The sequence below is a fragment of the Eucalyptus grandis genome, chromosome 5 (genome assembly GCF_016545825.1).
Source record: "Eucalyptus grandis isolate ANBG69807.140 chromosome 5, ASM1654582v1, whole genome shotgun sequence".
Classification (NCBI taxonomy): Eukaryota; Viridiplantae; Streptophyta; class Magnoliopsida; order Myrtales; family Myrtaceae; genus Eucalyptus; species Eucalyptus grandis.
The window spans coordinates 11,531,725-11,558,398 of NC_052616.1; the positions used below are offsets into that span (position 1 = coordinate 11,531,725).

Sequence of the window (26,674 nt, forward strand, 5' to 3'; positions counted from 1 at the left end):
CCCAGATTCAGTCATGCTCAATCTTATCTCACCATCTCTCTAATAATCAATATCTTCAGAGCTCCTAGATTCAATCACGCTCGATCTCATCTCACCATCTCTCCAATAATCAGTATTTTCAGGACAAGTTTTAGTAGACACGCAGTACGACATTAAATTAAAAGGACAGGAACCCACCCACTTGAAAATAACAAATCATCTCTCTCTCTCTCTAGATAGAACATATGCAATTAGGTATTTCATTCAACGGACGAGGATCCATGAAAGTCAGTAACTTTCTGCTACGTATCAATCGGATTTTTAATTTGACTCTTTTGATAGTTCATCGATCCAACCTTATATCGACGACTTGAAGATTGAAAGATCCATTTAAGGACGCAGGACCTGATTTTACTATCATTTCAACACCTCTTTTCTCTTACTATTGCACGAGGTTTGTGGGGACCATAAAAGGACTTGCAGTCCAATCTTAATATTATATCAAATAACATGTGCGCTACCATCCAATTGTAGCACAAGCACGAATCTTCTTCCTAAATCAACATGATAATCTTTCTTGGCACTTAGGGGTGCGTGACAAACCAGAATTTCTGTTTTAGAAATAATTTTTCTATTTCAGACTTGTTTTTAAAATAAAAATTAATTTGATAATATTATTTCATTTTCCTATTTATGAAATATCAGAATTTTTGTTCTAGAAATATGTTTGAAATAGAAATCAAAAGTAAAAATTTTATACTTTTATATTTCTTGAATAGAAATGAGAAATAAAAAAATTTTCTTATTGTTTGTTCTTACTATGAATCAGTCGTCTATCCATCACCACCGACCACCGTTTGCCAATGGTCGCTGCTGCTGTCCGCCGTCTATTGGCCACCGTCGTCCAGAAAAGGAAAAACTTTGTATCGTTATCTATTTTTAAAGTAGAAATTTGGTGTCGATATCAAAATAGTATTTTTGCTTAGAAACTCATATAGAAATAGAAGTAGAAAAAAATTTGTTTTTCTTCCATAAATCAATTTCTGGCAAGAATGGTTATCATTCGCGTTTTTAATATAAAGGAGAAACCGATATGGGGTTTACTCCACAATAGGAAAAATGATCATTTTCTTTTATTATCGGTGAATGATTTAAAAATATTTATTAGTAATTGAATTTTCCATATAGGCATCATTCGAGATTTTTTAAATCCCTCTAATCACTTATCATTACTCACTAATCCTTGCTACAAGTTAAGGTTTAACCCACCACAAAACAGACGCCCGAGCTCTCCATTGGGGCCGTCCCATCTGCTAGGTAAATAATTTTTCTTTCCCTCTTCCAAAAATACCTTTAAATTTTATTTTCCAGAGCGTGACAGTTTTAACATTTTTACTAACCACGTAATTGTCAAGGCTTGGACCGAGATCAGGAAGCTCCACCCAAAAAAAGGATCTCTAGCGTAGCCACGCCCACCGAGGGGGCAAACGAACGCGGGCCGTCGGATGGTTGGCTCTGCCACGGACGGCCCCGATCGCGTCCCGGCACGCGCTTCGGACGCTGGTGGAGGAGGAGCCTGTCACGCACGACTGCCATAAACCTCCCCCCGTCCTCTTCCTCCTCCTCCTCCATCATCTGCTCTCTTCCTTCAATGCTCCCCCAAAGTTTCTCCGCCACTCTCTCTCTCTAAAACTCTCTCTCTTTCTCTCTCTTCTTCTTCTTCGTCTTCGTCCTCTTCTACTGAACGATCGATCGCGAGCGAGCAGTCAACGCCGGCGCGGCGGGGCCTCCTTCTTTGACCGCCGCAGCTCTGCCTCCGTGTCGCGGCGGAGACTCCCCGTCTGCTGATCCCCGCGGCCGTTTCCGCCGCCGTCGCGGCCGGCGACCTGAACGACCGGAACGGCCTCGCGATCGCGTCCTCCGAAATGCGGCGTTCCTGAGCTCGGAACCGGAGACCCGACCGAGTGGAGGTACTCTCTTCTCTCTCTCTCTCTCTCTCTCGTGTGGTCCGAGTTGGACGCGCCGAATCTGCCTCGCGAAGCGCCTCCGGCCGGCTGCTTTGCGGGTTTTTTTGTCTGTTTCCGGTTTAGGTTCCCCTGCTTCCGTTGCTGCGAAGAAGCACGTCGCCTGTCTAGGGAAGAGAAGCTGCGTCGTGCGAAGGAAGAGAACGGAAGTGCATTTCGCCGAAACGCTGATGTACGGATTTTGGGCCCGTACTAAAGGCTGTCGTCGGAGAGATTTTGAGCTCCGGATGGTGTTTTTGACCGTCTGGAGTTCCGAATCGAAGGGCGTGCTTCGAGTTCGCTTGACTCCGAATTTGAAAACGCTCGGTTCCTTTCCCCTTTCTTAAATCTACGCCGCTTCAGTGGCGGTGACGACCGTGTCTCTTCTTCCCTCCTTACCGTTTCTTCCCCTCCCCCTGACCTCTCGCGGTTGGAGATGAATGGCAGATACCGTGCGCTGCTTTCCATAAAGTTTTGTTCTGACAGAATCCAAAAAGTTCGCATGTCACTTTTCTCTCGTTTGTCTAGATTGTTTATTTACGCTTTTTTTAACTTGGGTCTTTGGACATATTGTTGAACCATTTCTCTTGGCCTTTCGTTTTGCAATTTTTCCCTTTCTGGGGGGGCCAAAAACGAACCATTTTCTTTTCTTCATTTCTCGAAAATGAACCCGGAAGGCAGGCGATGATGTCTCGCTTTCTCTGCGGAATGTTCATATGCTTTCCACACTGGTGCTTGAGGGACGACGCCGAACCTTTTCATCGAGGGTCTCACCTAATTTAGTGTTTAATATGTAATGCCTTTTTCTAATGTGCAGTTTTTTTTAAATTACACTTGAGTTAGATGGGGTCTGGGACTTTATCTTCCCCATTTTGATTAAAAAAATGCGAGGCCGGGAGGTCTCAGCTTCAGCTGCTGGTCCACTCCTCGAAAAGAGCTCTCCACTTGCTTTGTGTTAGTGCCCTCGTATCCTGATCCGCGGCTGGTAAAAGCAACGTCAGGCCTTTTTCACCGCTAAAGTGCTCGTCTTACCTGAAATCACTTCATATATCTCTGTCATCAAAGTTGCCCATCTCACTGTTTTATGCCTGCCTTCCCCTCCTGTTCAAAGTAAATTTCACTTCAATAATGCCAGTTTTGACTGAATCAGTGCTGTAGGAGGTGGTCCTGCGCGATCCGTATCGATGGTCTGCTCAATCAGAAGCCGAGTTATCGCGGTCCGATTATTGTTTTGACCGAAGAAAGCAACCTGAAGAGCACCAAAGCTATTTTTAAGGTAGAGCCAAGGCGAAGGACTGAGTGAATATGATACTGATGAGGAGAAGACTGGCTTGCTGCACTCGAGACAGAGAAGTTAGCCTCGACTTCGATGAACAAGAGAGTAAGCTTCTAAATTTACTTCTTCTTTTTTAACAGTTTGCCACATCTTTTAATATGTCCATTTTGTGGATCAATTTCAGTGCTGGCGCATTTATGTTAATCCCTGCCTGATTGTCTGCCGCGATTGTAGCGTAATCAGTTTACTTGCTCCTTTGTTTTTTTCTCGCGAGCCCACCACGTGGGTGCGCGCTCGCGTGAAGAAATTGGGAGCGGTTCTGGATTTTTCGGGCAAAAGAAATAAATGGTGGCCGATTTGTTAGGCATAGATCGCCCCGGTTTACATTTCGTTTATACGGAGATTCTGCGGCCCATAGGCGCGGAAAGGACGAGAGGGAAAGCTCGGTGGGTCCCCATGAAGGCCTCCTTCTTGTCATTGCGTGTAGGCTCGTAGACTGCCGTGTCAATTTTTTTGGGACGGAGCAGGAAATTAATTGCACAGTAGAAATCATTCATTTCCCGTCCTCGTGTGGACAAATCGGATAACCTAGAGCTTTTCTGTGGGCTTCGAGCCCGGTGCCCCTAATGAATGCAAAGCTAGTCTCTTTCTCCATGGCGGCCAATAGAAAATAGACGGGTTTCTCCCTTCTTTCATTTGTCACCGATGTGGAAACCCAAGAATCAAAGCCCCGGTTTGCATAAGTTGAGGCTAGTTCTGCTGTCTGATTGATTTGGTACTTGGCTGAACTTTGTTCGAGGGGTTGCCTCTGCGAGATGGTGGGGAGTTATCAATTCATTAATGTGCCCAACTACCAAAGTCTTGGCTATAATGATCAACATGGTTCGTCAAAAGTCTAAAGAAGAATTTCTTTTGCAGGCTCATTTTGAATTAATAACATGTGTCGCCTTTTCCGATGTGATAATGTTATATCCCGGTCTGTCATGGGATATTCAGACCGTCCTTTTTGACTCCTGGCATGAACGAGAACTGCTGGCGATTTTTTTAATTTTTTTAATACCGAAACCTTGGTTTTTGAGTAGGGGAGTGCGAAGTTCCTGTTGCCTCCTCCCCCAACTGTCTGAATTTGAAGCGGCGATATTCTTTATCCTTTCGTTTTGTCCCGACTCCTCTTGTAAAAACGCGAGAAGACAATACATGAGTCTCATGGTTTTTTGCTTCCTTTTTTTATTTCATCTTCTTTCAAGTATTTCTCTGGTAGCAAGTAACTTTTTTCTCGGATGCGGGGGGAAAGTCTGTGTTGCAGAATATCTCCTCTCCATCGAGAAAAGGAGGTAATAAAGTAGCGATCGTGACTTGAGAGAATGACCCTTATCACAGAGCTCCTGGAAGTTGCGTGATTATTTTGATTGAAAATTTGTGGTCCCTTCGGACAGAGAAGTAACTATGGGTGGGGACACAGGTTTCGCTGTCTTTAGTGGGCTTCTTGGTTCTGAAAAGCACACTACATTTCTCCATTTGTTGGATGGTATCATTTGCTCAGTTCAGCCTTTCCTTGTTGTTCCTTTTCTCGTCGCATCCCACGGTCCCATTTTCCCAAAGCAAGATATTGTTTGGAAGCGAGTACTGGGGCCCTTTTAAGTCTTCAAGTAGTTCGTCTTTGTTGAAGAAACTTCGTGTTATATATTCAGTGGTCCTGAAATCCGGGTTGGTCGATTGTCCGGACTTTTAGAAGTTTTCTTTCCATGGCTTGATTTTTTCCTAATCTTGCAACATGTTTCATTTGCGGATGATAGCCCACTAGAGGAACCTTGTAAATAATACTGAATATGATGGGCATTCGGCACCAGTTATTGTCTGGTATTCTTGTTTGTCTATCCTGGAATTTCCTGTGGAAGAAAGGTTATAGATCTCTATGATGGGCTGGGTAAATTTTCTATGGTTGACATAAAGATAACTGGACACCCAAAGATTTTTCAAATTTTAGGTGTTGGGTCAAATGTCATGGTACCCTTTGCGGTATCTTTTTCACATACATCGTCCGTTGGGAACTAGTGAACTCCATTGCTTCCTATATAACCTTACCCTAAAATCATGTACATGTCAAAAGTCAAAGATAGACATGGGAACAAGGTAGAATGATGTCTTAATTTAGGAGGTGCACATGCAACTGATGCTCATCTAGGTCCCCATTGTTCCAAATGTAAAGTAATCATGCCTTCTGATGTGCATTTAAAATTTCATTCTTCTCCCATAAGAACTGCTTTAGCACTGGGTGATAGTTTATCGAACTTGAACTTTAATGATTGAACTCTAGAACAGAGGTTGTATCTTTGTAGTGAAGAAATCATTCTTCTTAGCTCAGATGACTTGTGTTGGTGGAGTTTACCAGTTGCCATCTATCACATAAAGAGATCCTCCAATAATTAAACAAAATGTGAAGTAGAATGGCGTTTTGGATATATTTGAGAATTTACAGATCTGGTAGAATTGCTTCTTGAACAGCCTTGATCATTAAATTTCTGGTCCTTCTTCGAGACTTCTCGTGAAAACAACCAGAGGATAAACTATGCTTGATTGATTTCAGAGATAATGACCTACAATGGCCTCGAGAATTGCATACTCAACAATCACTCTTGTGAAATTGAGAGCCGAACAAGCAGGGGAGATGGATGTCCAACTGACTCTTTGGATGAAGATGATACGAGTTTTTCTTCCAGTAAAGACGGTTTTGGATCATTCTCCTCAAAGTGGTTATCAATGAAAAGGGATGACCAAGAAATGGATGAATGGGCAGTCCCTGACTGTCGCCAGCACTTCTATGTGAAGGAAAAGCCTGCTTATTCTATTCAGTTTTCTGATGTGGAGACTATGAAGGAAAAGTTTGCAAAGCTGTTACTGGGAGAAGATGTTACTGGAGGGCGCAATGGCCATAGCACGGCTCTTGCCCTATCCAATGCAATCACAAATCTGGCAGGTGTGAAAGATATCTGTCTCCCCTTCTTGTCCTTACCTTGTTTCATGCGCAGCTTTGCATAAGGTTTTACTTCTACAGAGCTACTCCTAGAAGAAAAGCCAGTTTACCAGAAGTAGAATTTATTGAACCACAACTTTTTTCCTGAAAAGCATTGCAAATTTGCAATTGGTTAAAGAGCTTAAGGAATTAAGAATCAAAAAGAAATATTTCCAAATGTATAGTAAATTAAATGACCTTAGGAATTTTTGAATCATTTTATGAAATACTTTTCAGCAACGTATATGTGACAGAAATTAAACTTGCAGCATCGATTTTTGGGGAGCTGTGGAAGCTGGAACCATTGCCTGAAGAAAGGAAGAGCAAATGGCGGAGAGAAATGGATTGGTTGGTGTCCCCAACTAACTATATGGTTGAGTTGGTCCCAGCCAAGCAAAATGGTGCCAATGGCCACACCATGGAGGTACTTCTGTACTCTTGTTTTAAGGGTGCAATACATGTTATGCAGTAATCTGAGGTCAAGTTTCCTCATAATGGAGCAGATAATGACCCCCAAAGCCCGTGCAGACATCCATGTCAATCTTCCAGCACTTCAAAAGTTGGACTCTATGCTTATTGTACGTGATTTTGTTGCTCACATCACAATCTGCCGAGTTTTTAGTTTTTGTTCGTGACATCTCCTTCTGACTTATTAAATTTCATTTCTGCAGGAAACGCTTGATTCCATGGTAAAAACTGAGTTCTGGTATGCAGAAGGAGGTAGTCGAGCAGAAGGAAGGAACAAAGGTGAAAGGCAAAGCAAGAGATGGTGGCTTCCATCACCCCAGGTTCCAAGTTCTGGTATTTCTGATAATGGAAGGAAGAAACTGATTTGTCAGGGGAGCTTGGTGCATCAAGTGCTCAAGGCTGCAAAATCCATCAATGAGAATGTTCTGCTTGAGATGCCAGTGCCGACCATCATCAGGGATGCACTTCCTAAGGTAAAATAAGTTGTCTGTACATCAAATATTCTCAATCATGTATAACCTTGTGGATCTTTTCCAAGAATCCAGTGCATGCCATTTCATGTTCATTTATGTTTTTCTGGTTAATGTCATATTGGTATTATTAGCAAAGGGACCTATCAGGATCATGGATACAGTTTAGTAACTTAAATTTCTGAACTTATGTGGCCAAAAGAGTGACTTAAACTACCATATCTTGGGCATGCAGGAGGGGCGATAGACAGTTCATCTTGCTTTATGTTTTCTACTTTACTTTGAATTTTCTAATATTTATACTTCTAATCATCTAACAGTCTGGAAAGGCTAGCCTTGGGGATGATCTATTCAAGGTGTTATCGGCAGAGACAACCTCAACTGAGGACATCTTTAGATCCCTGGGTTTGAAATCAGAGCATGATGCTCTTGAGTGCATTAACAGATTGGAAGCTGCGGCACTCGCATGGAAAGAGAAGATCGCAGAGCAAGTGAATGGCAAATCACCGACCAGAACATCATGGTCATTCATCAAGGACCCAATATCCGAGCTGGACAAGATGGAGTGGTTGTTGGATCGGGCGGAGTCTTTGATTAAGTTTCTCAAGACTAAATATCCAAACCTTCCCAACACATTCCTCGACGTCACTAAAATTCAATATGGCAAGGTGAGTATGAACTTTTGGCATTTGAACTTTCCTTATTTGACCGTTTGTGTGCTGTGTGCTTTGTATACATACATGGACACACTCTCCCTTCGAGTTTCTATCTCGTCAATTGGATATTTAACCAAGCCAAAAAAAAAAAACTTGTTGCTGGTGTGTGTTGCCTTCTGTAGCTATACTTGGGAAATGGGAATCCTTGCCTTGTTGCTAACGTTATATGGACACCTATTTTTGGCCAGACTCCTACCATTATGGCAGACCTTGAATGACTGAACACTTCTAACCAAAATAGTTTACTTCTAACATTTGTCGAGTGTAATTGATAATATGCATACTAGAGTGAATCATAAAAGGAGAGAAACTAATACCTGCTTTATTTTTTGACTATATAGGATGTCGGGCATTCGATACTGGAAGCATATTCTCGCTCTCTGAGAAACGTAGCTTTCAGCATTCTGTCCAGAATACAGGACATACTGCAAGAAGATTCCCTGAGCAACCCCAATTCGCCGGCCATCTCGGCCGTCTCTCCCTGCTTCTCGGGACTGAGCTTTGCCAGTGTTTCCGACAGTCCGATAATCAGCCGTCAGGTGAGGCATTCGCTGATCGATCAGATGAACAGAGCCGAGGCACGATGCAGCGACTTGTCCGCAATGGGCACCTCTGACGTGGAGACTTCATGTGGTGAACGCAAGACAAGCTCTGTCACGGCGACGCCCTGCAGGAACCGTGGATGGTGCATCAGGAGAGAGGCTTGTAGTACCGTATCTCCGACAAGCTCCCCTTGATGGGTGACTCAGGCGGTTTGTTTTGTAAATTGTAGTAACGTAAGATTAGCGAGAAATCGATGATTTTGTTCTGCCTCTCTTATCTATTGTCGAATTGGTCCTAATGGTGACACTACAGATGGTCCCGCTTATTAGGGATTATCGAGTCTGTAATGTATCGACCGATGATACTAAATGAGGAGTCTCTAAGAGGAGGCGTTTCGCTTCCATCTGCGGGTAATCTAATATTTTGCAGAATGTATACTAGGTGCTACCCACATAGGGTTTTCACTAGTTAGTGAAGGTTACTCCTGTCAATCCACAAAATAAACGTGAAATTATGGCCGCTTGAGGTGTTGCATTGATGGGGATTCTAGATTTTGAATTCGATTTGGTGGGGTTTAAGTGGAAGAAGAAGGGGAAATCCGAAAAACGGAAAAATAATCCAAATTAACAATTTCAAGGCTTTGGCCTCTATGGACCTAAGTTTGGGCGCGAGAGCTCTAGGCACTGGTCTCAAGCTAGGGACCTGAGCATGGATAATGAGTCCCTGAGCTTAGTCTTGATGGACTTAGACCCGGGCAGAGAAGACCCAAGGATGGGCACTACATGGGCCTAACCTCGATAGACCTGCGAATGGGCATTAAGCATGGGCTCGGGTGTTGGGGATTCCGGGTAAGGCTCCGGTGTCCTAGGCCTCAGCCTTGATAAATTTAGACATGTGCGTGGGAATCCCAACTCATCCTTTGTGGACCCAAGCATGGGTACCAAGGTCCTCAACCTAGCCTCAATGGACTTGATCTCGGAATCTAGGCATGGCCACTAGGGTCTTGGGCCTAACCTTGAAGGACCCAAGCTCCAACATTAGAAACCTGCGCACCAAGGTACCGAGGACTTGGGCCAAGGCATTGGGGACCCAATTCTACACGTTGGGACCGCCAAACAAATGAAAACTAAAAGATTTTTCCTTGAATTTGGACTTAGCTTGAATATTTTCGCTTTTACTTATTTTCACATGATTTAAGGAATATTTCTATCAAATGTTTTTGAAGTCATAAGAGTTTGATTAGGCTTGTGATTTTGCTCGCTTCAATATATAATGAGCTCTCGAGCGTAAGAGTGAACAATCGGGATGGTTAAATCAGGAAATGGAATTGAATACAAAATTGAAGTAGGCGTTCTTAACCGATTTGTTTTCCGATTTTATATAATGAATCAATTTTTATTTATCTTCATTTTAATTAATATAAAAAAATAGATATTTTGGAGATGAATTTCAAATCCGAAATGTTGGGTCTTCACCAAAAAAATTTAAAATCCGAAAACCTTAAAAATAATTATTATATATAATATATATATCGCAAATCATTCCCGGCTCCCTTTGAGTTCGAGCTCCCCCCAAAAAATAACGGACATGGGTTTGCCGAGATTTGGGCGTCCCAACGGCGGCGGCGGCGGCGGCGGCGGGCGAATCGAGCCCTAATCTCTACGTCGCCAACTGCGGACCTGCCGTCGGGATCTCGCACGACGAGATCAGGTCCGTCTTCGGCGGATTCGGGCCGGTGAGGGGAGTGCACGCGGCCGACGACAGCGGCGCCCGCGTCGTCGTCTGTTTCGACGGCGAGGCCTCCGCTCGAGCCGCGCTGGAGGCCCTGAACGGCCGCCCCTGCCCGGACCTCGGCGGCCGCTCCCTGCACGTCCGCTACTCCGTCGAGCGACCGGCTTGCCAGGTTCGCCTCTCTCTCGCGATCCCGTCGATCCGGGCGTAGCGCAAGCCTGAATCTTGCGATGTATTAAAGTAGTTCTGGCTGCGCGTGGTCATAGAGATTGATTAGCTTGTTGCATTCGACTGCGTCGGTCAGCTTGCGTACGATTGAACTGCATTTATTGGGCGTGTTTTGAATTTGCTTAAGCATTTCTAGAGGATCGGTGTGATGCTGAGAACTTATCTTGGTGTGAGAATCTGTGCTATACACTATGCTAATGTAGTTCGAGGTTCGGTTTGAGGATCGGTGAATTTATGATTATTGAACCCGAATGCAGTAGTATGGAAAATATTTGTTTTTTCCGGGCGATTTACTTTTGTGAAGTTATTTGTCTTCGATGCGATTGATGCGTGGGCTGCAATTTAGGCGAACGTAAACGATTCCCTTCCGGTGCATACACATGCTTCAGAGCTGGAAATTCCTGGGCTTTACTTGTTGCATGACTTTATCAGTCCAGGTGAAGAGAAGGTCAGTTGAGTTCTCTTATATGGTGATATCTAGTCATGATCTTTCCGTTCCGCGATTTTCATGCTTTTGGCATGTTGCTGGCTTGTTTGTTACGCACACGCTTCGACTTAACCAGATTACTGGCGATTTTTCTAGGAATTACTTGCGGCAGTTGATGACAGGCCTTGGAATAGTCTTGCCAAAAGAAGGGTTCAGCATTATGGCTATGAGTTTCGATATGACGTAAGTATGCTTTGAAGAATGATTCTTGTGTGTTTCGCAGTGAAGTATGCGGTGTGGTGTACCCATAAGTTGCTCTTGATGTATGAGATGAATATGTTGCTCATTTCCTGAACTCCCAGGTATTTTATAGTTAAACATACTTTATCATTTGTATGCAAACATCTAGTGTCCAGCTTATCCATATAGGAAAAGTTGCTTCATAGTCAGTTAGCAGGCTTCTGTATTGAAGATGTTCATTTTTAGAAGAATAAGGAATTCACATTGTGGAAGTTGGAATTGTCTGCATATCGATTGCTATTTTTCTGAGGATTTCTTCACTGTAATGGGTACAATTTGTCTGATGGACGATTGCATGGGATCGACTGTCAAAATCAGTAATACAATCTATGGGTGGGGTGGGAACTATTTGTAGTGACATTTTGATTGTGTGGTTTAGTGATTAGGTTTATGGTTTTTCCTGAGCTTTATTAGTAAGATCACTATGGTAAATGTATGATATGGAGTATGATAGCAAAGCCTTGATATGACCCAAAGATGATGAAAAAATTGGAAACGACTGTATGTGCTGGATCAATGTGAAAGGGACCTTTATTTTTATTTTTATCACTATATTCCTAGTCAAGGTGTCTAGTCCTTGCCAGTGATTGTTAATTGCATCAGTAAATTCATAGCTTTTTTTTTCAGATAATGATGGTAATCAGTTTTACAGCCTGTTCTTGATTTTCTTCTCCAATTTGTGCAGACGAGAAATGTAGATGCGAATAGGCATTTGGGTGAACTTCCCTCATTTGTTGCTTTCATACTTGAAAGGATATCGTCCTTCCCAGGCCTTCCATGTGCTTCAAATTCAAGTTTGGATCAACTGACGGTAATGATTTTCTATACTCTGTAGTATCTAGTCATCATCTGTTATCTGACGCTCAAGATTATCTGTCAAATTTTTTCATTTCTAAGCGTGATAAAATTTTAACTTCCAGCTGCATTAATGTGGAAACACCACTATGCTTCCTTGATTCTACATTTCTTCATTTTTCTCTTACTGAAGGCTGTTTGCCAGAATACGTGAAACTAGAGGTTGATTGTGGTGACACAGGTCAATGAGTACCCAGTTGGAGTGGGATTGTCCCCACACATAGACAACCATTCAGCATTTGAGGATCTCATTTTCAGCCTTTCATTAGCAGGTCCTTGCATTATGGAGTTCAGGAGATACTTAGGGGGTGCCTGGCTTCATAAAGATGTCTCTGGCATTGATGGGAATGTGGATAGTCCAGAGAACTCAAAATTATTAAGAAAAGCCATTCATCTTCCCCCTCGGTCAATGCTTTTATTGTCTGCAGAGGCACGTTATGCTTGGCATCATTACATTCCGCACCATAAGGTTAGTTCTCTTTATTTACCCTCTTTTTGAGCTTACACTTGAAAGTTAGTTTGCCAATGTTCAACTTTATCTTATTAGGCTAACATTACAACCATAATATGTAGAAGCTGATCAGCTCACATAAATAAAAGATGATTAGCTGAAAAATCATCTGGTAATTCTTAGTTTGTTACTATTGCACTGGAACGTTTCTTCTAAGGAGTAGATGTCTGTTGCAATTAAATAGAGAGCAACAACCAGTGAATTTTTTCCATATTCAGCATCCTGACTTGTCGCCTTTAAGACTTGAATTTTGATAGCAGGATCCAAACAAGCTTAAATATATTCTGTGCCTTAGTGTGGTCACCATTGGTCCATTGTCATTTTCTTCATGATGTTCTTCAGTTTGTGGTTGATCCAGAAAACTGCTGAATGAATGTTGCAAACTTGCAAGTATTCTTCCTATGGGACACAAGTCTTTCACTGTTGTGTTTGGAGATTTCTATTGTTATAGAAGAGACTGAAGTTTAGAAACAACAATAGTATTTTAGAATATCTGCAATTACTATATACGGCATGGGCATTTGTAGATAATGTAAATAGAGTATCTGTATATCTCACTAATGCATGAGAACTTGTTCTTACTAATAGGTATTGATCATGTGGTTTTGCAGATTGACATAGTAATGGATAAGGTTATAAAAAGAAGTTCAGAAGGGTATCTTTCACATTTCGTAAGGTGTGTGATCTTGCTCCTTATTGGATTGTGCTGACCATTAGAAGTCACTCTGAGTATATTCTTTCACTCCGTATGCACTTGAATTGTAGATCAGTGTGCTTGCTGTGACCCAAGGAACAACTTCCCTGCCAGGCAGTTTCTGTTTGTTACTATTGTGTTCTTAAGCTAAAACTAGCTTCAGGCATTATATCTACAATAGCACATCATCATTTAATAGCATAATTCATTCTATAATAACACATCATCATTCAATAGCATACTTCATCTAATTGTGAAGTCATCAATGTTTGATTCACTGAATAGCAGTATTATATCTTGCAGGTTAGAACAGGTCCCTGTAAATGTGAATTTCCCTTATATTGTGATTCTCAAAGTAAACGTGATTAGTGGAAATATGATGATCTAAGTTATGATTGATGGAGAACGGGAGGCTCTAGTGTGTCATTGAGCCAAAGTACCATAAGTCCTTCAGAAATGTTTAATGTGGAAGAAGCACGTCGCCAGTTTGAGGAAACTCTGACTTACCATTTTCAGACTGCTGTAAATTTAGAGCGGGCTATTCATCCAGGGTGGAAGTTGAAAATGAAGAAAGAAACCAACCAACTCAGGATTTGCATTTTTGGTCTATTGTATGCTGGACACGGACTGCTGAAACTGGGTTCATGTGATTGAGGAGCAATGTGCTGGAGAGAGGAACAGAGAATTAGTGGAGAAAACATGTCTCAATGTCCCAATCCCATGTAAAAGCTAAAATTTGGTTCATGTTGGAAGTTGAAATGTTACATTCATTTATCTATTTTGACAAGCAACCGTTGCTTTTGATTATTGTCTGCTACAGTTCATGTCATGTTTGCCTTGGACCTTCTAATGGACAATTCTTCAGGATACATGTCAAATATTCTAGTGATGAGATAAAAGTTTCATTCATTGATCCGCAGATCTTGAAAAGTTAGTTTTTCTTCGATTGTCTTGCCAAATCGCTTCCACATTGAGAGGTCAAAAGATGACACTTTTGGATCTCCAAAATTGACCCAAAGAGATCATGCAACATGTGAAAAAGCTACTTCAATGTGAGGATTATGTTGGACAATTGACATGCTGATATCTCTCAACTTACTAACATGTTGAGCAAAGTCCACCCATCCAAAATTCACTTTTACCTAACATTGTGTAACCAGCCCCTGAAAGGCTGCCCTTATTCATTACTATCAGTACTTTGCATACATTAAAGAATTACACAGAGTGAACAGCATGCGGTTTTGGTGCTGCAACGACCTGTGCTGATGCAAAACTAAAATAGAATCATGTATCCCCTTCATTTTTCAAGTTCATCTTGCCAATAACAAATGAAACTTCAAGAATAGATAGAAGGCTTTAACAGAGGGAAGCTAACTTCAGGGTGTTCTTTGGGATCATCAAAAACCATGTTGTGGCAAGTAGGGTTGCAGGGATAAGCGCAATCAATCTTTTGGAATGGACGCCGGTCGTAATACCAGTCTCCAACAGCCTTCGCTATAGACTGCAAACACAAAATGAAAGAGAAGCTAACAAACATCAATACATGTTAATGTCCAATGACGTCCTAAAAAATAGTTGAGGTGGTCATTACTGTCTCCATCAGTACTGGAGAGTCGTCCCTCAGCCATGTCTCTTGCATCTCGGATTGGCAATGAGCATAGCAAGAATCTATGAATATTCCTCTTGATGGAGAGGTTCCGACTCTGCTCAGTGCGTCTAAGAACTGCTGCCTGAAATCTGAATACGATAATAACAACCAAGTAAATTTTCCAGCTTTAAGCTTCCATGGGATTGTTTCGTCATGGCTAAAGCTCATTAAAATTTTCACCTTGCATGATTTGGAGTTGATCCAGTGAGCAGTTATTAATATCAAGCTTGCAGCTATGCCAGGTTCCATGAGGATCAGCCACTCCGGGTGCCAAAATATTCTTAATCTGAAAGCAGCAATAATGCACAAGAGATCAGTGCCTTAAAGCAACAACACTTATGCGTAATGTGATTTTCAAGACAGAGTATCTGAAACAGTCATAAGCCAAACTGGAAAGGGAAAATGGGTGCTCCAGTGGAAACAAAATAAATAATAATCTTCTTTTCTGACTGATGTGAAGCTTAATTGTCCATCTTCAGAAAGTTTAAGAAACTACCTGGAAATTGCTTTGAAGTGATGAACAATGCATACTGTTTATCAGTGGGGCATTATTTTTAATCTTGAATTTATCAAGCACTGACCTGCCATGCATCATAGGCGGCATTTAGAATGAATAACGGGGTCTGAATTTGCTTGACCACGTTTTGGGGGAAGAAACACTGCAATAATGTTTAGCAATATTGGCTGTAATTAGGACACAATTAGAAGCAAAAGATGCACAAAATAACGACAGAATTTATGTCACCTACCAATCCTGGTCTCAGTCTGGAGGTGCAGGAAGTTGGTAGATTCTTGGCTGATCCCTGAACCGTTCATATAAGTGTTGAGTGACAGAGACTAACGAAGACATGCATATTCCTGAGACTAACATACACACACACATAAATAATAGATGGGGAGAGAGAGAGAGTACATGTGTTGCAACCACTTCACTGTAGAAAGTTTCAATGTGTTGAGCTCCGGAAATATCCTTCCTGAATCAGAACCAGAAATGAGTGCATCGTCATCCAAAGCTCTGCTAATAATTGCAACTCGCATTTTTTTCTAGGCCTGAATCCAAAAGGAGGAAATAACAAGCTTACGCATTGATAAAATAGCCAGCATCTGCAACACATTTGACTGTGGCACTTGTAGGCATGAGAGCTCGGAATCTATCACAATGCAGTATTGAAGTCAATCCACCAGCTGAGCATCCAGAAAGAATAGCCTACATGACAATTTTAAATTTGCTTCCGATTATTAAGGCAAAAAGGGAAGAAGGATAAAGATAGATATGATTGGGGAGCTCATCGAGTTGGTTCATACATTTTCCGCATCACTCATCCCTTTCGACAGTAAATCCTCAATAATTGCTACAAAAGCCCTAGCTCCTCTAAAGTGAAGCTTAGTGGCCTGCTCCAAATAAGAAATTGATCAAGGAAAATAATACAAAAATGTCGCAACAAATTCAGCTTGGCACATGCAATAAAAAATTTGGGTTCGAGGCTTAAACAAACTTACTGGGTCTACTGCTTCCACATCCCCAGTAAAAGAAGCTCCATCACAGTATCTGACCTTGATTCTGTTCCAGTTGTAGAAGTCTAAACCACCACCAAAAAGAAGAAAGGAGTTGAGATTTGATATTTTCTAAGAAACGACCAAATATAAATGACCATAGAGCTGCACCTGGATTAAAACTATGGTTGTTGCTGAGGATACCGGAGAAAGCAACTTCCTTGACCATCTCCTTCGATGAACCTAACCGTGTATCCCTTCGAGCAAGGCAAGTGGTGACGTTGTTGCACCATCCTCCTCCCTGAGAACACAAGATAGAGCTCGTTCAATCACCATGTCAGGCCAGTTTATAACTCATGGTATTCTAGAGAGTAAACTTTCATCTGTGCTTACTGCACAAAAATCAAATTAGATGGGTAGTATGAAAAAGTGCTCGTCTCTAAATGTGAACCCTCAGAAAACTTCCATTTACACAGCAGAATTGGTTGGTCGTATGTAACAACTACTATTCCTTTCTTTAACTTAAAGGTAATCAAATGCAATCTCAAATTCCACATTTGACGATAAACTACAGAAGCACAAACCTCAAACTGAACAAGCCAATTGTTAGCGCCTGTGCCCAATCCCTTATTGAAATGGTAAGCTGGAGGGCTGCCATCCAAACAAACTGCAGGGCGCATCAAACTTCAACCAAGTCAACACTGATAAAACTCGAATGAAAGGGGAAATTGCAGGACATTTTGCAGTAAGCAATTATATTGATCTTGGACGCACCAGCTCCTTTCGCTACAGCATTTTGGACATATGTAATGCTGACGTTAGTGGCTTCAGACTTGAGCAAGATCTGTATGCTCAGTACAACCCACAACCATGTCCTCAATCTTGCATCAGCCATTTTGCTGTGCGATCAACAAATCAGTCGTAGACATATTAGGCCCCGCCCGCCGGGAAAGCAATTCCAACCAAAATTGATATGCAGGTAAGCAGAGCAAACAAGCTAAGGGAAGAACCAGAATATGGAAACACACGAGGGACACGTTAATTAGTACCCTTTTGAAACAGAATATAGAAAAGAGTAAAAACGAAGCAAACCCACTAGTGAAAGTGAAATAGCAGATGCGAAAGTGTGACATGATTGAAAAAGAGACCTTTTGCTATCCATAGAATGTGCGTGTCCATCGCACATCAGGATGCATTACCTTTTCCCAACGTAGACAACCACAAACCTTTCTTAGTTGTTAAGGAAATAATTAGTTATGGCTACAGATCAGAAACAAACGCTTCAGAATCACAATAATTCCATTCTGATACAACATAAACAAAACCCAGGAACGAATATGGAGAAAAAAGAAAACAAGGGGGATCCCCAAGGATTGAGGGAAAGAGATCTAAGTAAAAAAGACTTTAAAACTGAACTTATTCATTTCATTACATTCCAATGATTGGGTGATGGCCAGAGAAGCTGACGCAAATCACCTAGAAAAATGAAAGAACGCCATGAACTATCCGAGTGATGAGGAAGTTGAAGATTTTAGCCGATACCCAGATACAGAAATGAGCTCAAATCTTCCAACAAGTCCTCTCCTCTTCCATCAAACGTATCTATGACTGCAAATTGATGCAACAGTGGAGGAAGACCAGACTGTTGGCGTTGGGGTCCAAGAACCAAAGTGCCATCTCTTCCCTGGCGCTGGTTTTCTATACGTCAGGCGAAGCCAGCTCAGCTCACTTTCCACTATGCAAAAGCGAAGCGGAGACTCCGAGAACCGGACAGACACTCATTCACTCCGGGAGTAAAGGCGAAAATTATTTTTGAAAAAAAGGTAAAAGAAGGAACTTCGGTTCTTGAAAAGTTATCATCTTTCCACCTTTCTGGTCTGGTACGCCGTAACGCACGCCCGGGGTCTTGGGCAGTATCCGACCCGAGACGGTGCGCGACAGAGACAGCCTGCGAATCATATCGGCTTGCGCGCTCCGACATGAATGCGCGTCTCGAAACAGGGTCTGACACAGGGAAAGAGATAGAAGAGTGTTCATTGGGACAATGAATTTACTCTTTTTCTTCCCTGAGGACGACTTTATATTCTATGAACGGATAATTTATGACATGTGTGGATTTAAGGCGGACTGTTCTCACCCTTTTCTTTAAGTAGACTTAAACATTTTTCCGTAAAACGAGACAATCATTCTATTTTTAAAAATATATATTTTGAAGGATTTAATATAATTTTCGATGAAATGAAATTATTCTCCCTACTCATTTCTTTATTGATTTGGCAATTCGAGTCACGTAAAGTCAAAGTGAAATTTCCCGGATCTTGCATAAAGGTTTGATCATTTGTCATCCAATGAAAAGGAATTTGGTCAGTTGTAATTTAAAGCAGTGGGGTCTGAAACTGGGGCAGACCCTATGATCGATGGTGATTCGCTAAGGGGGAGCCCCACACCAAACGGTGGAAGGAGGACCCATTATGATAGGGACAATCAAGTCATTGTCCATTAGTCCTTCATAAAATGGACTTTAAGTTTATTCACCAAGATAGATTTATCATAAACTTTTTATTGTTAAAATGTATTAACTCATTTTATTGAGGAGGTATAACGAACTATATGCGATTTGGATGGGTTGTGAATGAAAGATCGTTGCCCCCAACAGACCGCAAAAGCTCCCATTCCTTTCGAATGTATTTCATGCATACCCCGTGTTGGGTTGCTTGTGCAATGCCACTCCTCGCTTCGATTTCGCACTCACGGTCTAAAATTCGAATGCTTTGACAAGCATCGCGATGGTGGGTGTTACCCCAATGCATCAATCTATTGTATTGTTGAATAGATGAAAATATACAAATGCAAAATCCATGGGCTTGGGATCATCACTTCAATTATTCCGCGCCATGCCCTCCTTTTCATGATCCTTGAGCACAAGCTCGATTAAGATTTAGAACTTGATAGCTCAATTTGTGGCCTTTTGTTTTGGCCACGGATGGGCGGAGACCATTGGAAACAACGTTTGCCACTTTGAAGGTGGGGTTTTCTAAACAAACTTTACTTTGGGAACAACTTTGTCTAGGTTTCCTTTTTTTTTGAAATTCTATTCAATTCAATGCATACAGATTTCTCTAGGCCGTGCGTAGCACGTTTCTTCTTGAAAAAGGCCTAGCCCCGAGGTCAATTTTAATCGGACTCGAAAACTAGCGAAGGGCTGTGGTTTTGAGAGCTTATCCATGTTTCTATCCCATCTAAACAACTCAAATGGTGCCAAAAAAACAACTCGAATGGATCTTTTGAATTCATTCCAAAGAAGGAGAGCACTTCATATATGGGATAAGGTGCTAGCGATAAAGTTCGCGTCAGCATCAATCGATCAATTCGATCTTCCGATCAGCCATGAAAATAACCAAAGCAACAATGACACATGGACAACTAGACGAGATCCATTGAACATGCGGGGCGCTTACTCTTTCACGAGCAAGTAGATGCGTTCGATCAATCATAATGCCCTAGATAAAAGGGGCGATGTGATGTTAATGGTCGGCATTAGAATCGTTTTGGATACTGAGATCCTATTTGATAACACTCTTAAGAATAAGTAATTTTATTCTTTTGTTTTTCAAAAAAAAAAAAGAACATGAATCCATTTGATAAATTTTTTATTCTCGAGAACAGAAATTCGTTTTTTTGTTCTTGAGAATAAATTTTGAACAAAATCAAGTAGAAAAAATAATTTTTATTCCTGAAAATAATTTCAAAATCAAGTCCAACTTTTCTTTTTCTTTTTTTTTTGGTTTTTTTTTTTCTCCTTCTCTTCTTCTTTCTCCATTGGCCATTGCTGACCACCATCATCATCGGTGGTCGTTGGCGACTTGCTAGATGAAGTTCGGCAACTTTGCTGGAGGCTCGCCTGGCCACTACCAGGCTTCGGCGAGCTCGTTGGATATTGCCTAGACAGTGTTGGCCACCAACCACAAAAAAGGAGGAAGAAGAAGAAAAAATGAAAAAAGAAAAAAAGAGAAAAATAATAAAAATATAAAAATTCAAGAATCCTATCAAAAACAGAATAGTTACCAAACGAATAAAAAAAATCATTTATGTGCAAAAATTCTTTTCGGTTACCAAACGTGTCATTAATGACTTGGAAATCAATGTCATAGCGACTTTATAGTCCACAAAAGTAACAACAGCTAAGGTTGAATTATCATTCCATGAAAGTCCAAGCCAATGGTCCCCATTTGCCTAACGAAATAATGCTATCCATCATTTAGATTTCACCTTCTCGTGATAACGTTGATCTGTGGATCCTTTTCTCTTTATTCGGTCTACTCGACACAGCTTTTCAATTGATTTTATCCCGGTCAAACCCAATAATTACTCGTGGCTCTTGAAAGATGTTTGAAAGATTGCCCCTGGCATCTATTAATTTAACAGGGTGTATGAGAAATTGGCTTTGGAAAATCTTGTAAAAACCAAGGAACAAAAGCTGCAAGCGATGATGTCTTATTTCACAGCTTAGGTTGCCACACTAGTGTCTTTCGTTACTAAACTGAGATTCTCTAAGTCTGTCAAATTATTTAAAAGAAATAATTGCTCATTCCTGATGGTACTTCTTTGTGCAGAGTGATAAAAGTATAGATGGACGTGTCACAGGCCGAAAGTCTTCTGGCTGAGGACAAGCGCGTATCACGACTCACGAGTTGGAATGTCAGATTTGCGTTCGCTCCATATATTGTTTTAAAGGATAGTACATCGAATAACATCCTCATAATGGACTTAACCACAACCAATTTAGTTTGGAGACGTTCGCTCCATATATTGTTTTAAAGGATAGTACATTGAATAACATCCTCATAATGGACTGTACCACAACCAATTTAGTTTGGAGACATATGGTTTGCTCCAACAAAACAACCGGTTTCGGCCCGATGTGACCATCATTCTATTGAATGGCCTTAGCTCTAGATCAATTTATGCATAGTAGGCCAACGCCGCCTTTACAGATATTTTAAGATGATAATTATCACATCTTTGAATTTCTAGCACAAACATCTTGGCATTATTCTCACGAACCGGTTGTATTAATCTTTCCGTGTCTCTTGCATTTCACCTTGATGCTACAAATCCCCACTTTTCAATCCACATGGATATGGGAGAGACCGGAACGCAATAAAAGACCGATGCTTGTCTTTAGACACGTATTCATCATGTGAAATACTTTCTATCAAGTACCTTAGAGGGTGAATTGTTTGTTGAGCATAGTGGCTCTGTCAATGGTTAACTAAATATTTCAATAAATGCCATTGGATGTAGATTTTGCAAAAGGTGAAAGATTCAAATTTAAGCTTTTGAAAAAGATTAGGCAAAGACGTTTGTTAAGAAAATAGTGTCTCTTTTTTCTTTCTTTTTTTGTCACGATCTTTTCATAAGTGAACCATTAAGGGATTACAGAGCCAAAAACCTTAGAGCGGCAGGATCTCCTGAGCCCATACCAATCATAGCTTTGGAGTTTTGATTTTAATCATATTAACATGCAATTTAATTCAATTAGGAGTTACTACTAATTTATTACGGGATCAATAAAGAAACCAAGTAAATTGTGGGAGAACATTTCACTTTGGCAAACTAGAGATATCATAGATATGAGGACTTAGTTACACTAGATAAATCTACTGTCCTTTCAGTAATCTTTTCTTTTTATTTCAAATGTTTTCACCATGTTCCAGCAACAACTTCCCTGCCTGGCAGTATCTGTTTGTTACTACAATGTTCTTGAGCTAAAACTACCTTGAGGCATTCAACCCATAGTAACACATTGTCATTCAATAGCATTATTCATTAAATTGTAATATCACCAATGCTTGATTCACTGACGAGCGGCATTTGACAGAACAGGTCCTTGTGGAAGTGAATTTCCATTATATTGTGATTCTCAAAGTAAAAGTGATTAATGGAAATATTGTGATCTAAGTTAGGATTGATGGAGAATGGGATGCTCTAATGTGTCATTGAGCCTAAGCACGAGAAGTCCTAGATGTTTAATGGGGAAGAAGCGCGTCGCTGGTTCGAAGAGTGTCTCGACTTACCATTTTCTTACTGCTGAATTTTTAGAGTGGGCCATTCAATCCGGAGCAGATGTCGAAAATTAAGAAAGAAACCAACCAACTCAGAAATCGCAATTCGGGCTGCTGGGACTGGATTCATGCGATTGAGGAGCAATGTTCTGGAGAGAGGAACAGAGAATTAACTGAGAGAACATTGAGAATTCATTCTGAATGTCCCAATCCCAAGTTAGCTGAAATTTGGCCAACGTGGGGAAGTTGAAAGGTTACATTCATTAGTCTATTTTTGAGGTGCAGCCGTCGGGTTTGATAATTCTTTAGGTTACACATCAAGTGCTTTGGCAATGAGATAGAAGTTTCGTTCATTGATCGGCAGATCTTGAAAAGTAAATGAGTTTTTCCTTTGATTTTTTTGCTAAATCGCTTCCATATCGAGAGGTCAAAAGATGACAATTTTGGATCTCCAAACTTGACCCAAAAGAGATCATGCGAGATGTGAAAAAGCTACTTACCAATGTGAGGATTATGTTGGCCATTGACATGCTGATATCTTTCGACTTTACTAAATTACTGAACCAATTCAACCTATCCAAAACTCACTTTCACCTCCCATTGGGTAACCAAACCTTCATAGTCTGCCTTTATTCATTTCTATCAGCACTTTCCATACATTAAAGAATTGCACAGAGTGACCAGCAGGCAGTGTTGGTGCCGTGACGACCTGTGCTAGTGCCCCTTCACCGTTAAGGCTTATTTTAACAATAACAATTGGAACTTTAAGAATAGATAGAAGAGTTTGACAGTGGAAAACTAATCTTCAGATTTAATCGAACATCCCGTTGTGGCAAGTTGGGTTGCAGGGATAAGCGCAATCGATCTTTTGGGACGTAATCCGTTCGTAATACCAGTCTCCAACAGCCTTTGCAATCGACTGCAAAGAAAAAATGAAAGACAAACGGACAAACATCAATACATGTTATGGTCCAGTCACGGTGTCATGAAAAATAGTTGAAAAAAGTGGTCATTACTGTCTTTGCCACTACTGGAGAGTCATTCCACAGCCACGTCTCTTGTGTCCCAGCTTGGCAATGAGTATAGCAAGAATCTATGAACATTCCTCTTGATGGAGAGGTTCCGACTGCGCTCAGTGCTCTTAAGAACTCCAGCCTGAAATCTGAATACAATAATTCCTACCAAGTAAATTTTCCAGCTTGAAGCTTCCACAAGACTGTTTTGTAGTGGCTAAAGCTCAACAATTTTTTCACCTTGCATGATTTTGAGTTGATTCGGTGAGCATTTTTTGATATCAAGCTTGCAGCTATTCCAGGTTCCATGAGGATCAGCTACTCCGGGCGCCAAAATATACTTAATCTGAAAGCAGCAATAATGCTCGAGAGATCAGTGCACAACACTCATGCCTAATTTGGTTTTCGAGACAGAGTAGCTGATACAGAGTTGAGTCAGAAGCCAAAACTGGAGAACAAAAATGGGGGCTCCAATGGAAGCAAAAAAACGAATTATCGTCTTCTCTTCTGACTGATCTGAAGCTAAATTGCCCATCTTAAAAAAGTTTTAGAAACTATCTGGGAATTGCTTTGAAAGTGATGAACAACTCAAATTGTTTATCGGCGAAGCATTATTTTCAATCTTGAGTTTATCAAGTACTGACCTGCCACGCATCATAGGCGGCATTTATAATGAATAATGGGGTCTGAATTTGTGGAACCACGTTTTGAGGGAAGAAGCACTGCAATAATGTTCAGCAATATCGGTTGTAATTAGGACACAATTATAAGCAAAAGATGCAGAAATTAACGACAGAATTACTGTCACCTACCAATCCCGGTTTCATTTTGGATGTGCAGGAAGTTGGTAGATTCTTGGCTGATCCCTGAACCATTCATTCGAGTTTTGAGTGACAAAGATTAACAAAGACAAGCATATTTCTGAGACTAACATGTATACACATAAATATGTGGTGAGAGAGAGAGAGAGAATACATGAGTAGCAACCACTTCGCTGTAGAAATTTTCAATATGTGAAGCTCCAGAAACATCCTTCCTGAATTAGAACCAGAGAAGAGTGCAATGTCATCCAAAGTTCTGGTAATAATTGCAACCCGCATTTTATCCGAGGCCTGAATCCAAAGGAGGAAATAACTAGCTTACGCATTGATAAAATAGCCAGCATCTGCAAGACATTTGACTTTGGTCCTTGCAGGCATGAGAGCTCGGAATCTATCACAATTCAGTATTGCAGCCAACCCACCAGCTGAGCATCCAGAAAGGATAGCCTACATGATTTTCAATTTGCTCCCGATTATTTAGGCAAAAAAAGAAAAAAAGGATAAAGATACGAAGGATTGGAGAGTTCATCGAGTCGGTTCATACATTTTGCGCATTACTCATCCCTTTCGACATCAAGTCCTCAACAATTGCTACAAAAGCCCTCGCTCCTCTAAAGTGAAGGTTGGTGGCCTGATCCAAATATGAAATGATCAAGGAAAATAGCACAAAATGTCAGCAGCCAATTCAGCTCTGCACATGAAATAAAAAGCATAGGGTTCGAGGCCAAACTTACGGGGTTTACTGCTTCCACGTCCCCAGTAAATGAAGCTCCATCACAATATCTGACCTTGATTTTGTTCCAGTTGTAGAAGTCTAAAACATCACAAGAAAGAAGAAAGGAAGTTGAGATCTGATATTCTCTAAGAAAAGACCAAATTTAAATAGCCATAGAGCCACACCTGGATTAAATTTTTGTTTATTGCTGAGTATACCGGAGAAAGAAAGTTCCTTGACCATCTGTTTTGATGAACCTACCCGTGTATCCCTTCGAGCAAGGCAAGTGGTGACGTTGTTGCACCATCCTCCACCCTGAGAACACAAAATAGAGCTGTTCAATCCCCATGTCGGGCCAAATTATAACTCATGATGTTCTAGAGAGTAATCCTGTGCTCACTGCACAAAATCAAATTAGATGGATAATATGAAAAGGTGCTAGTGTCTAAATTGTGAACATCGGAACACTTCTATTTACTCAGCGGAATTAGCCGACTGTAACATATAACTACAATTTCTTTCTTTAATACACAGGTAATCAAATACAATCTTAAATTCCTCAATCTATGATAAACTACAGAAGTGCAAACCTCAATGAAAATAAGCCAATTGTTAGCGCCGGCGCCAACTCCCTTATCAAAGTGGTAAGCTGGAGGGCTACCATCCAAACAAACTGCAGAGCACAAAGAACTTCAACCAAGTCAACACTGACAAAACTCGAATGAAAGGGGAAATTGCAGGACATTTCGCAGTAAGCAATTATATTGATCTTGGACTCACCAGCTCCTTTCGCTACAGCATTTTGGACATATGTGATGCTGACGTTAATGGCTTCAGACTTGAGCAAGATCTGTATGCTCAGTATGACACATAACCATGTCCTCAATCTTGCGTCAGCCATTTTGCTGGCAATCGATAAATCGGTCGTATAATATTAGATTCGCTGGGAAAGCAATCTCAGCCAAAATTGATGTAGGTAAGCAGAGCAACAAGGCAAGGGAAGAATCACAATATAGAAATAGATGAGTGACACGTTAACGTTAATTAGCACCCTTTTTAAACAGTGAATATAAAAAGCTTATAAACGAAGCAAACCCGCTAGTAAAAAGTGAAAATAGCAGATGCTAACGTGTGACAGGCTTGAAAAGGAGACTTCTTGCTAATCATATAGAATGAACGAGTCTATTGCTCATCAGGATCGATACCTTTTCCCGACATAGACAACCTCAAACCTTTCTTACTCTACTTACTCTTAGTTGCTAAGGAAATAAATAGTACTAGCTACGAGATCAGAACCAACGCATATGAATCACAATAATTCCATTCTCATACGACATAAACAAAATCCAAGAACGAATATTGAAAAAGAAAAAAAAAAAAAAAAAACATAAGGAGGATCACTAAGGATTGAGTGAAAGAGATCCAAGTGAAGAAGACTCAAAACTGAACTTGCACATTCATTTCAAGATTACATTCTAAGGATTGAATGGTGGCCAGAAAAGCTAACATAGATCACCCAGGAAAGGAAAGAACACGATGGAAGTACCCGAGCGATGAGAAAGTTGCAGAATGTAGCTGACACCCAAATCCAGAAACGAGCTCAAATCTTCCCACAACTTCTCTTCTCTTTCTCAAGAACCGAAGTGCCTTATTTATCCTCGCAGTGGGGCTTTGCGCGTTTTGGCGAGGCGGCTAAGCTCACTT

At 41.0% G+C, this 26,674-nt stretch overlaps 4 protein-coding genes across 8 annotated transcripts; 2 read left to right on the plus strand and 2 right to left on the minus strand.

Moving 5' to 3' along the window:
* The first annotated feature begins 1,497 nt into the window (after positions 1-1,497).
* Positions 1,498-8,882, plus strand: LOC104444191 (rop guanine nucleotide exchange factor 14). Of its 2 annotated transcripts, none has more exons than XM_010057825.3 (8): positions 1,498-1,949; positions 3,133-3,363; positions 5,846-6,235; positions 6,541-6,695; positions 6,775-6,849; positions 6,943-7,212; positions 7,530-7,877; positions 8,267-8,882. In XM_010057825.3, the coding sequence occupies exons 2-8, from the start codon at positions 3,288-3,290 to the stop codon at positions 8,660-8,662; spliced, it is 1,710 nt and encodes a 569-aa protein (XP_010056127.2). In that variant the 5' UTR covers positions 1,498-1,949; positions 3,133-3,287; the 3' UTR covers positions 8,663-8,882. The 2 variants fall into 2 exon arrangements, with proteins under 2 accessions (XP_010056127.2, XP_010056128.2); XM_010057826.3 differs by having other exon boundaries at positions 3,141-3,363.
* Positions 8,883-10,040: 1,158 nt separating this feature from the next.
* Positions 10,041-14,127, plus strand: LOC104444193 (alkylated DNA repair protein ALKBH8 homolog). The gene is given in 9 exon segments (XM_010057832.3): positions 10,041-10,084; positions 10,086-10,371; positions 10,774-10,875; positions 11,011-11,097; positions 11,840-11,965; positions 12,191-12,478; positions 13,132-13,165; positions 13,168-13,196; positions 13,518-14,127. Coding segments are annotated over 9 exon segments (1,047 nt in total). The 5' UTR covers positions 10,041-10,055; the 3' UTR covers positions 13,584-14,127.
* Positions 12,465-18,135, minus strand: LOC104444192 (pectin acetylesterase 8). Of its 4 annotated transcripts, none has more exons than XM_010057827.3 (15): positions 17,505-17,533; positions 17,131-17,255; positions 16,941-17,023; positions 16,528-16,657; positions 16,363-16,442; positions 16,168-16,254; positions 15,945-16,069; positions 15,776-15,836; positions 15,612-15,665; positions 15,444-15,521; positions 15,043-15,148; positions 14,806-14,951; positions 14,590-14,715; positions 13,722-13,879; positions 12,465-12,959 (listed from the first exon to the last, which is right to left on the minus strand). In XM_010057827.3, exons 1-14 carry the CDS (start codon positions 17,516-17,518, stop codon positions 13,757-13,759), a joined length of 1,338 nt encoding a protein of 445 aa, XP_010056129.2. In that variant the 5' UTR covers positions 17,519-17,533; the 3' UTR covers positions 12,465-12,959; positions 13,722-13,756. The 4 variants fall into 4 exon arrangements, with proteins under 4 accessions (XP_010056129.2, XP_010056131.2, XP_010056132.2 ...); XM_010057829.3 differs by lacking the exons at positions 12,465-12,959; positions 17,505-17,533 and adding exons at positions 13,028-13,321; positions 17,833-18,135; XM_010057830.3 differs by lacking the exons at positions 12,465-12,959; positions 17,505-17,533 and adding exons at positions 13,028-13,321; positions 17,899-18,134.
* A 4,890-nt stretch (positions 18,136-23,025) lies between these two features.
* Positions 23,026-26,674, minus strand: LOC104444195 (pectin acetylesterase 8-like). Its single transcript, XM_010057833.3, has 13 exons — positions 26,517-26,674; positions 25,751-25,875; positions 25,561-25,643; positions 25,156-25,285; positions 24,990-25,069; positions 24,800-24,886; positions 24,578-24,702; positions 24,410-24,470; positions 24,247-24,300; positions 24,079-24,156; positions 23,675-23,780; positions 23,438-23,583; positions 23,026-23,340 (listed from the first exon to the last, which is right to left on the minus strand). Exons 2-13 carry the CDS (start codon positions 25,869-25,871, stop codon positions 23,233-23,235), a joined length of 1,179 nt encoding a protein of 392 aa, XP_010056135.2. The 5' UTR covers positions 25,872-25,875; positions 26,517-26,674; the 3' UTR covers positions 23,026-23,232.

Excerpts from the sequence above, each read along its gene's own strand:
- LOC104444192 (XM_010057829.3), bottom strand. The coding sequence starts at position 17,855 with ATGGCGTTCTTTCATTTTTCTAG. Across the intron at positions 15,837-15,944 it reads GCTGGCTATTTTATCAATGC|GAAGGATATTTCCGGAGCTC; the intron begins GTAAGCTTGTTA and ends GTTCTGATTCAG. Across the intron at positions 15,522-15,611 it reads CCAGACTGAGACCAGGATTG|TGTTTCTTCCCCCAAAACGT; the intron begins GTAGGTGACATA and ends ACATTATTGCAG.
- LOC104444191 (XM_010057825.3), top strand. The coding sequence starts at position 3,288 with ATGATACTGATGAGGAGAAGACTGGCTTGCTGCACTCGAGACAGAGAA. Across the intron at positions 6,850-6,942 it reads AGTTGGACTCTATGCTTATT|GAAACGCTTGATTCCATGGT; the intron begins GTACGTGATTTT and ends TCATTTCTGCAG. Across the intron at positions 7,213-7,529 it reads TCAGGGATGCACTTCCTAAG|TCTGGAAAGGCTAGCCTTGG; the intron begins GTAAAATAAGTT and ends ATCATCTAACAG.
- LOC104444195 (XM_010057833.3), bottom strand. The coding sequence starts at position 25,871 with ATGGCTGACGCAAGATTGAGGACATGGTTATGTGTCATACTGAGCATA. Across the intron at positions 24,471-24,577 it reads GCTGGCTATTTTATCAATGC|GAAGGATGTTTCTGGAGCTT; the intron begins GTAAGCTAGTTA and ends GTTCTAATTCAG. Across the intron at positions 24,301-24,409 it reads GCGAAGTGGTTGCTACTCAT|GGATCAGCCAAGAATCTACC; the intron begins GTATTCTCTCTC and ends TGAATGGTTCAG.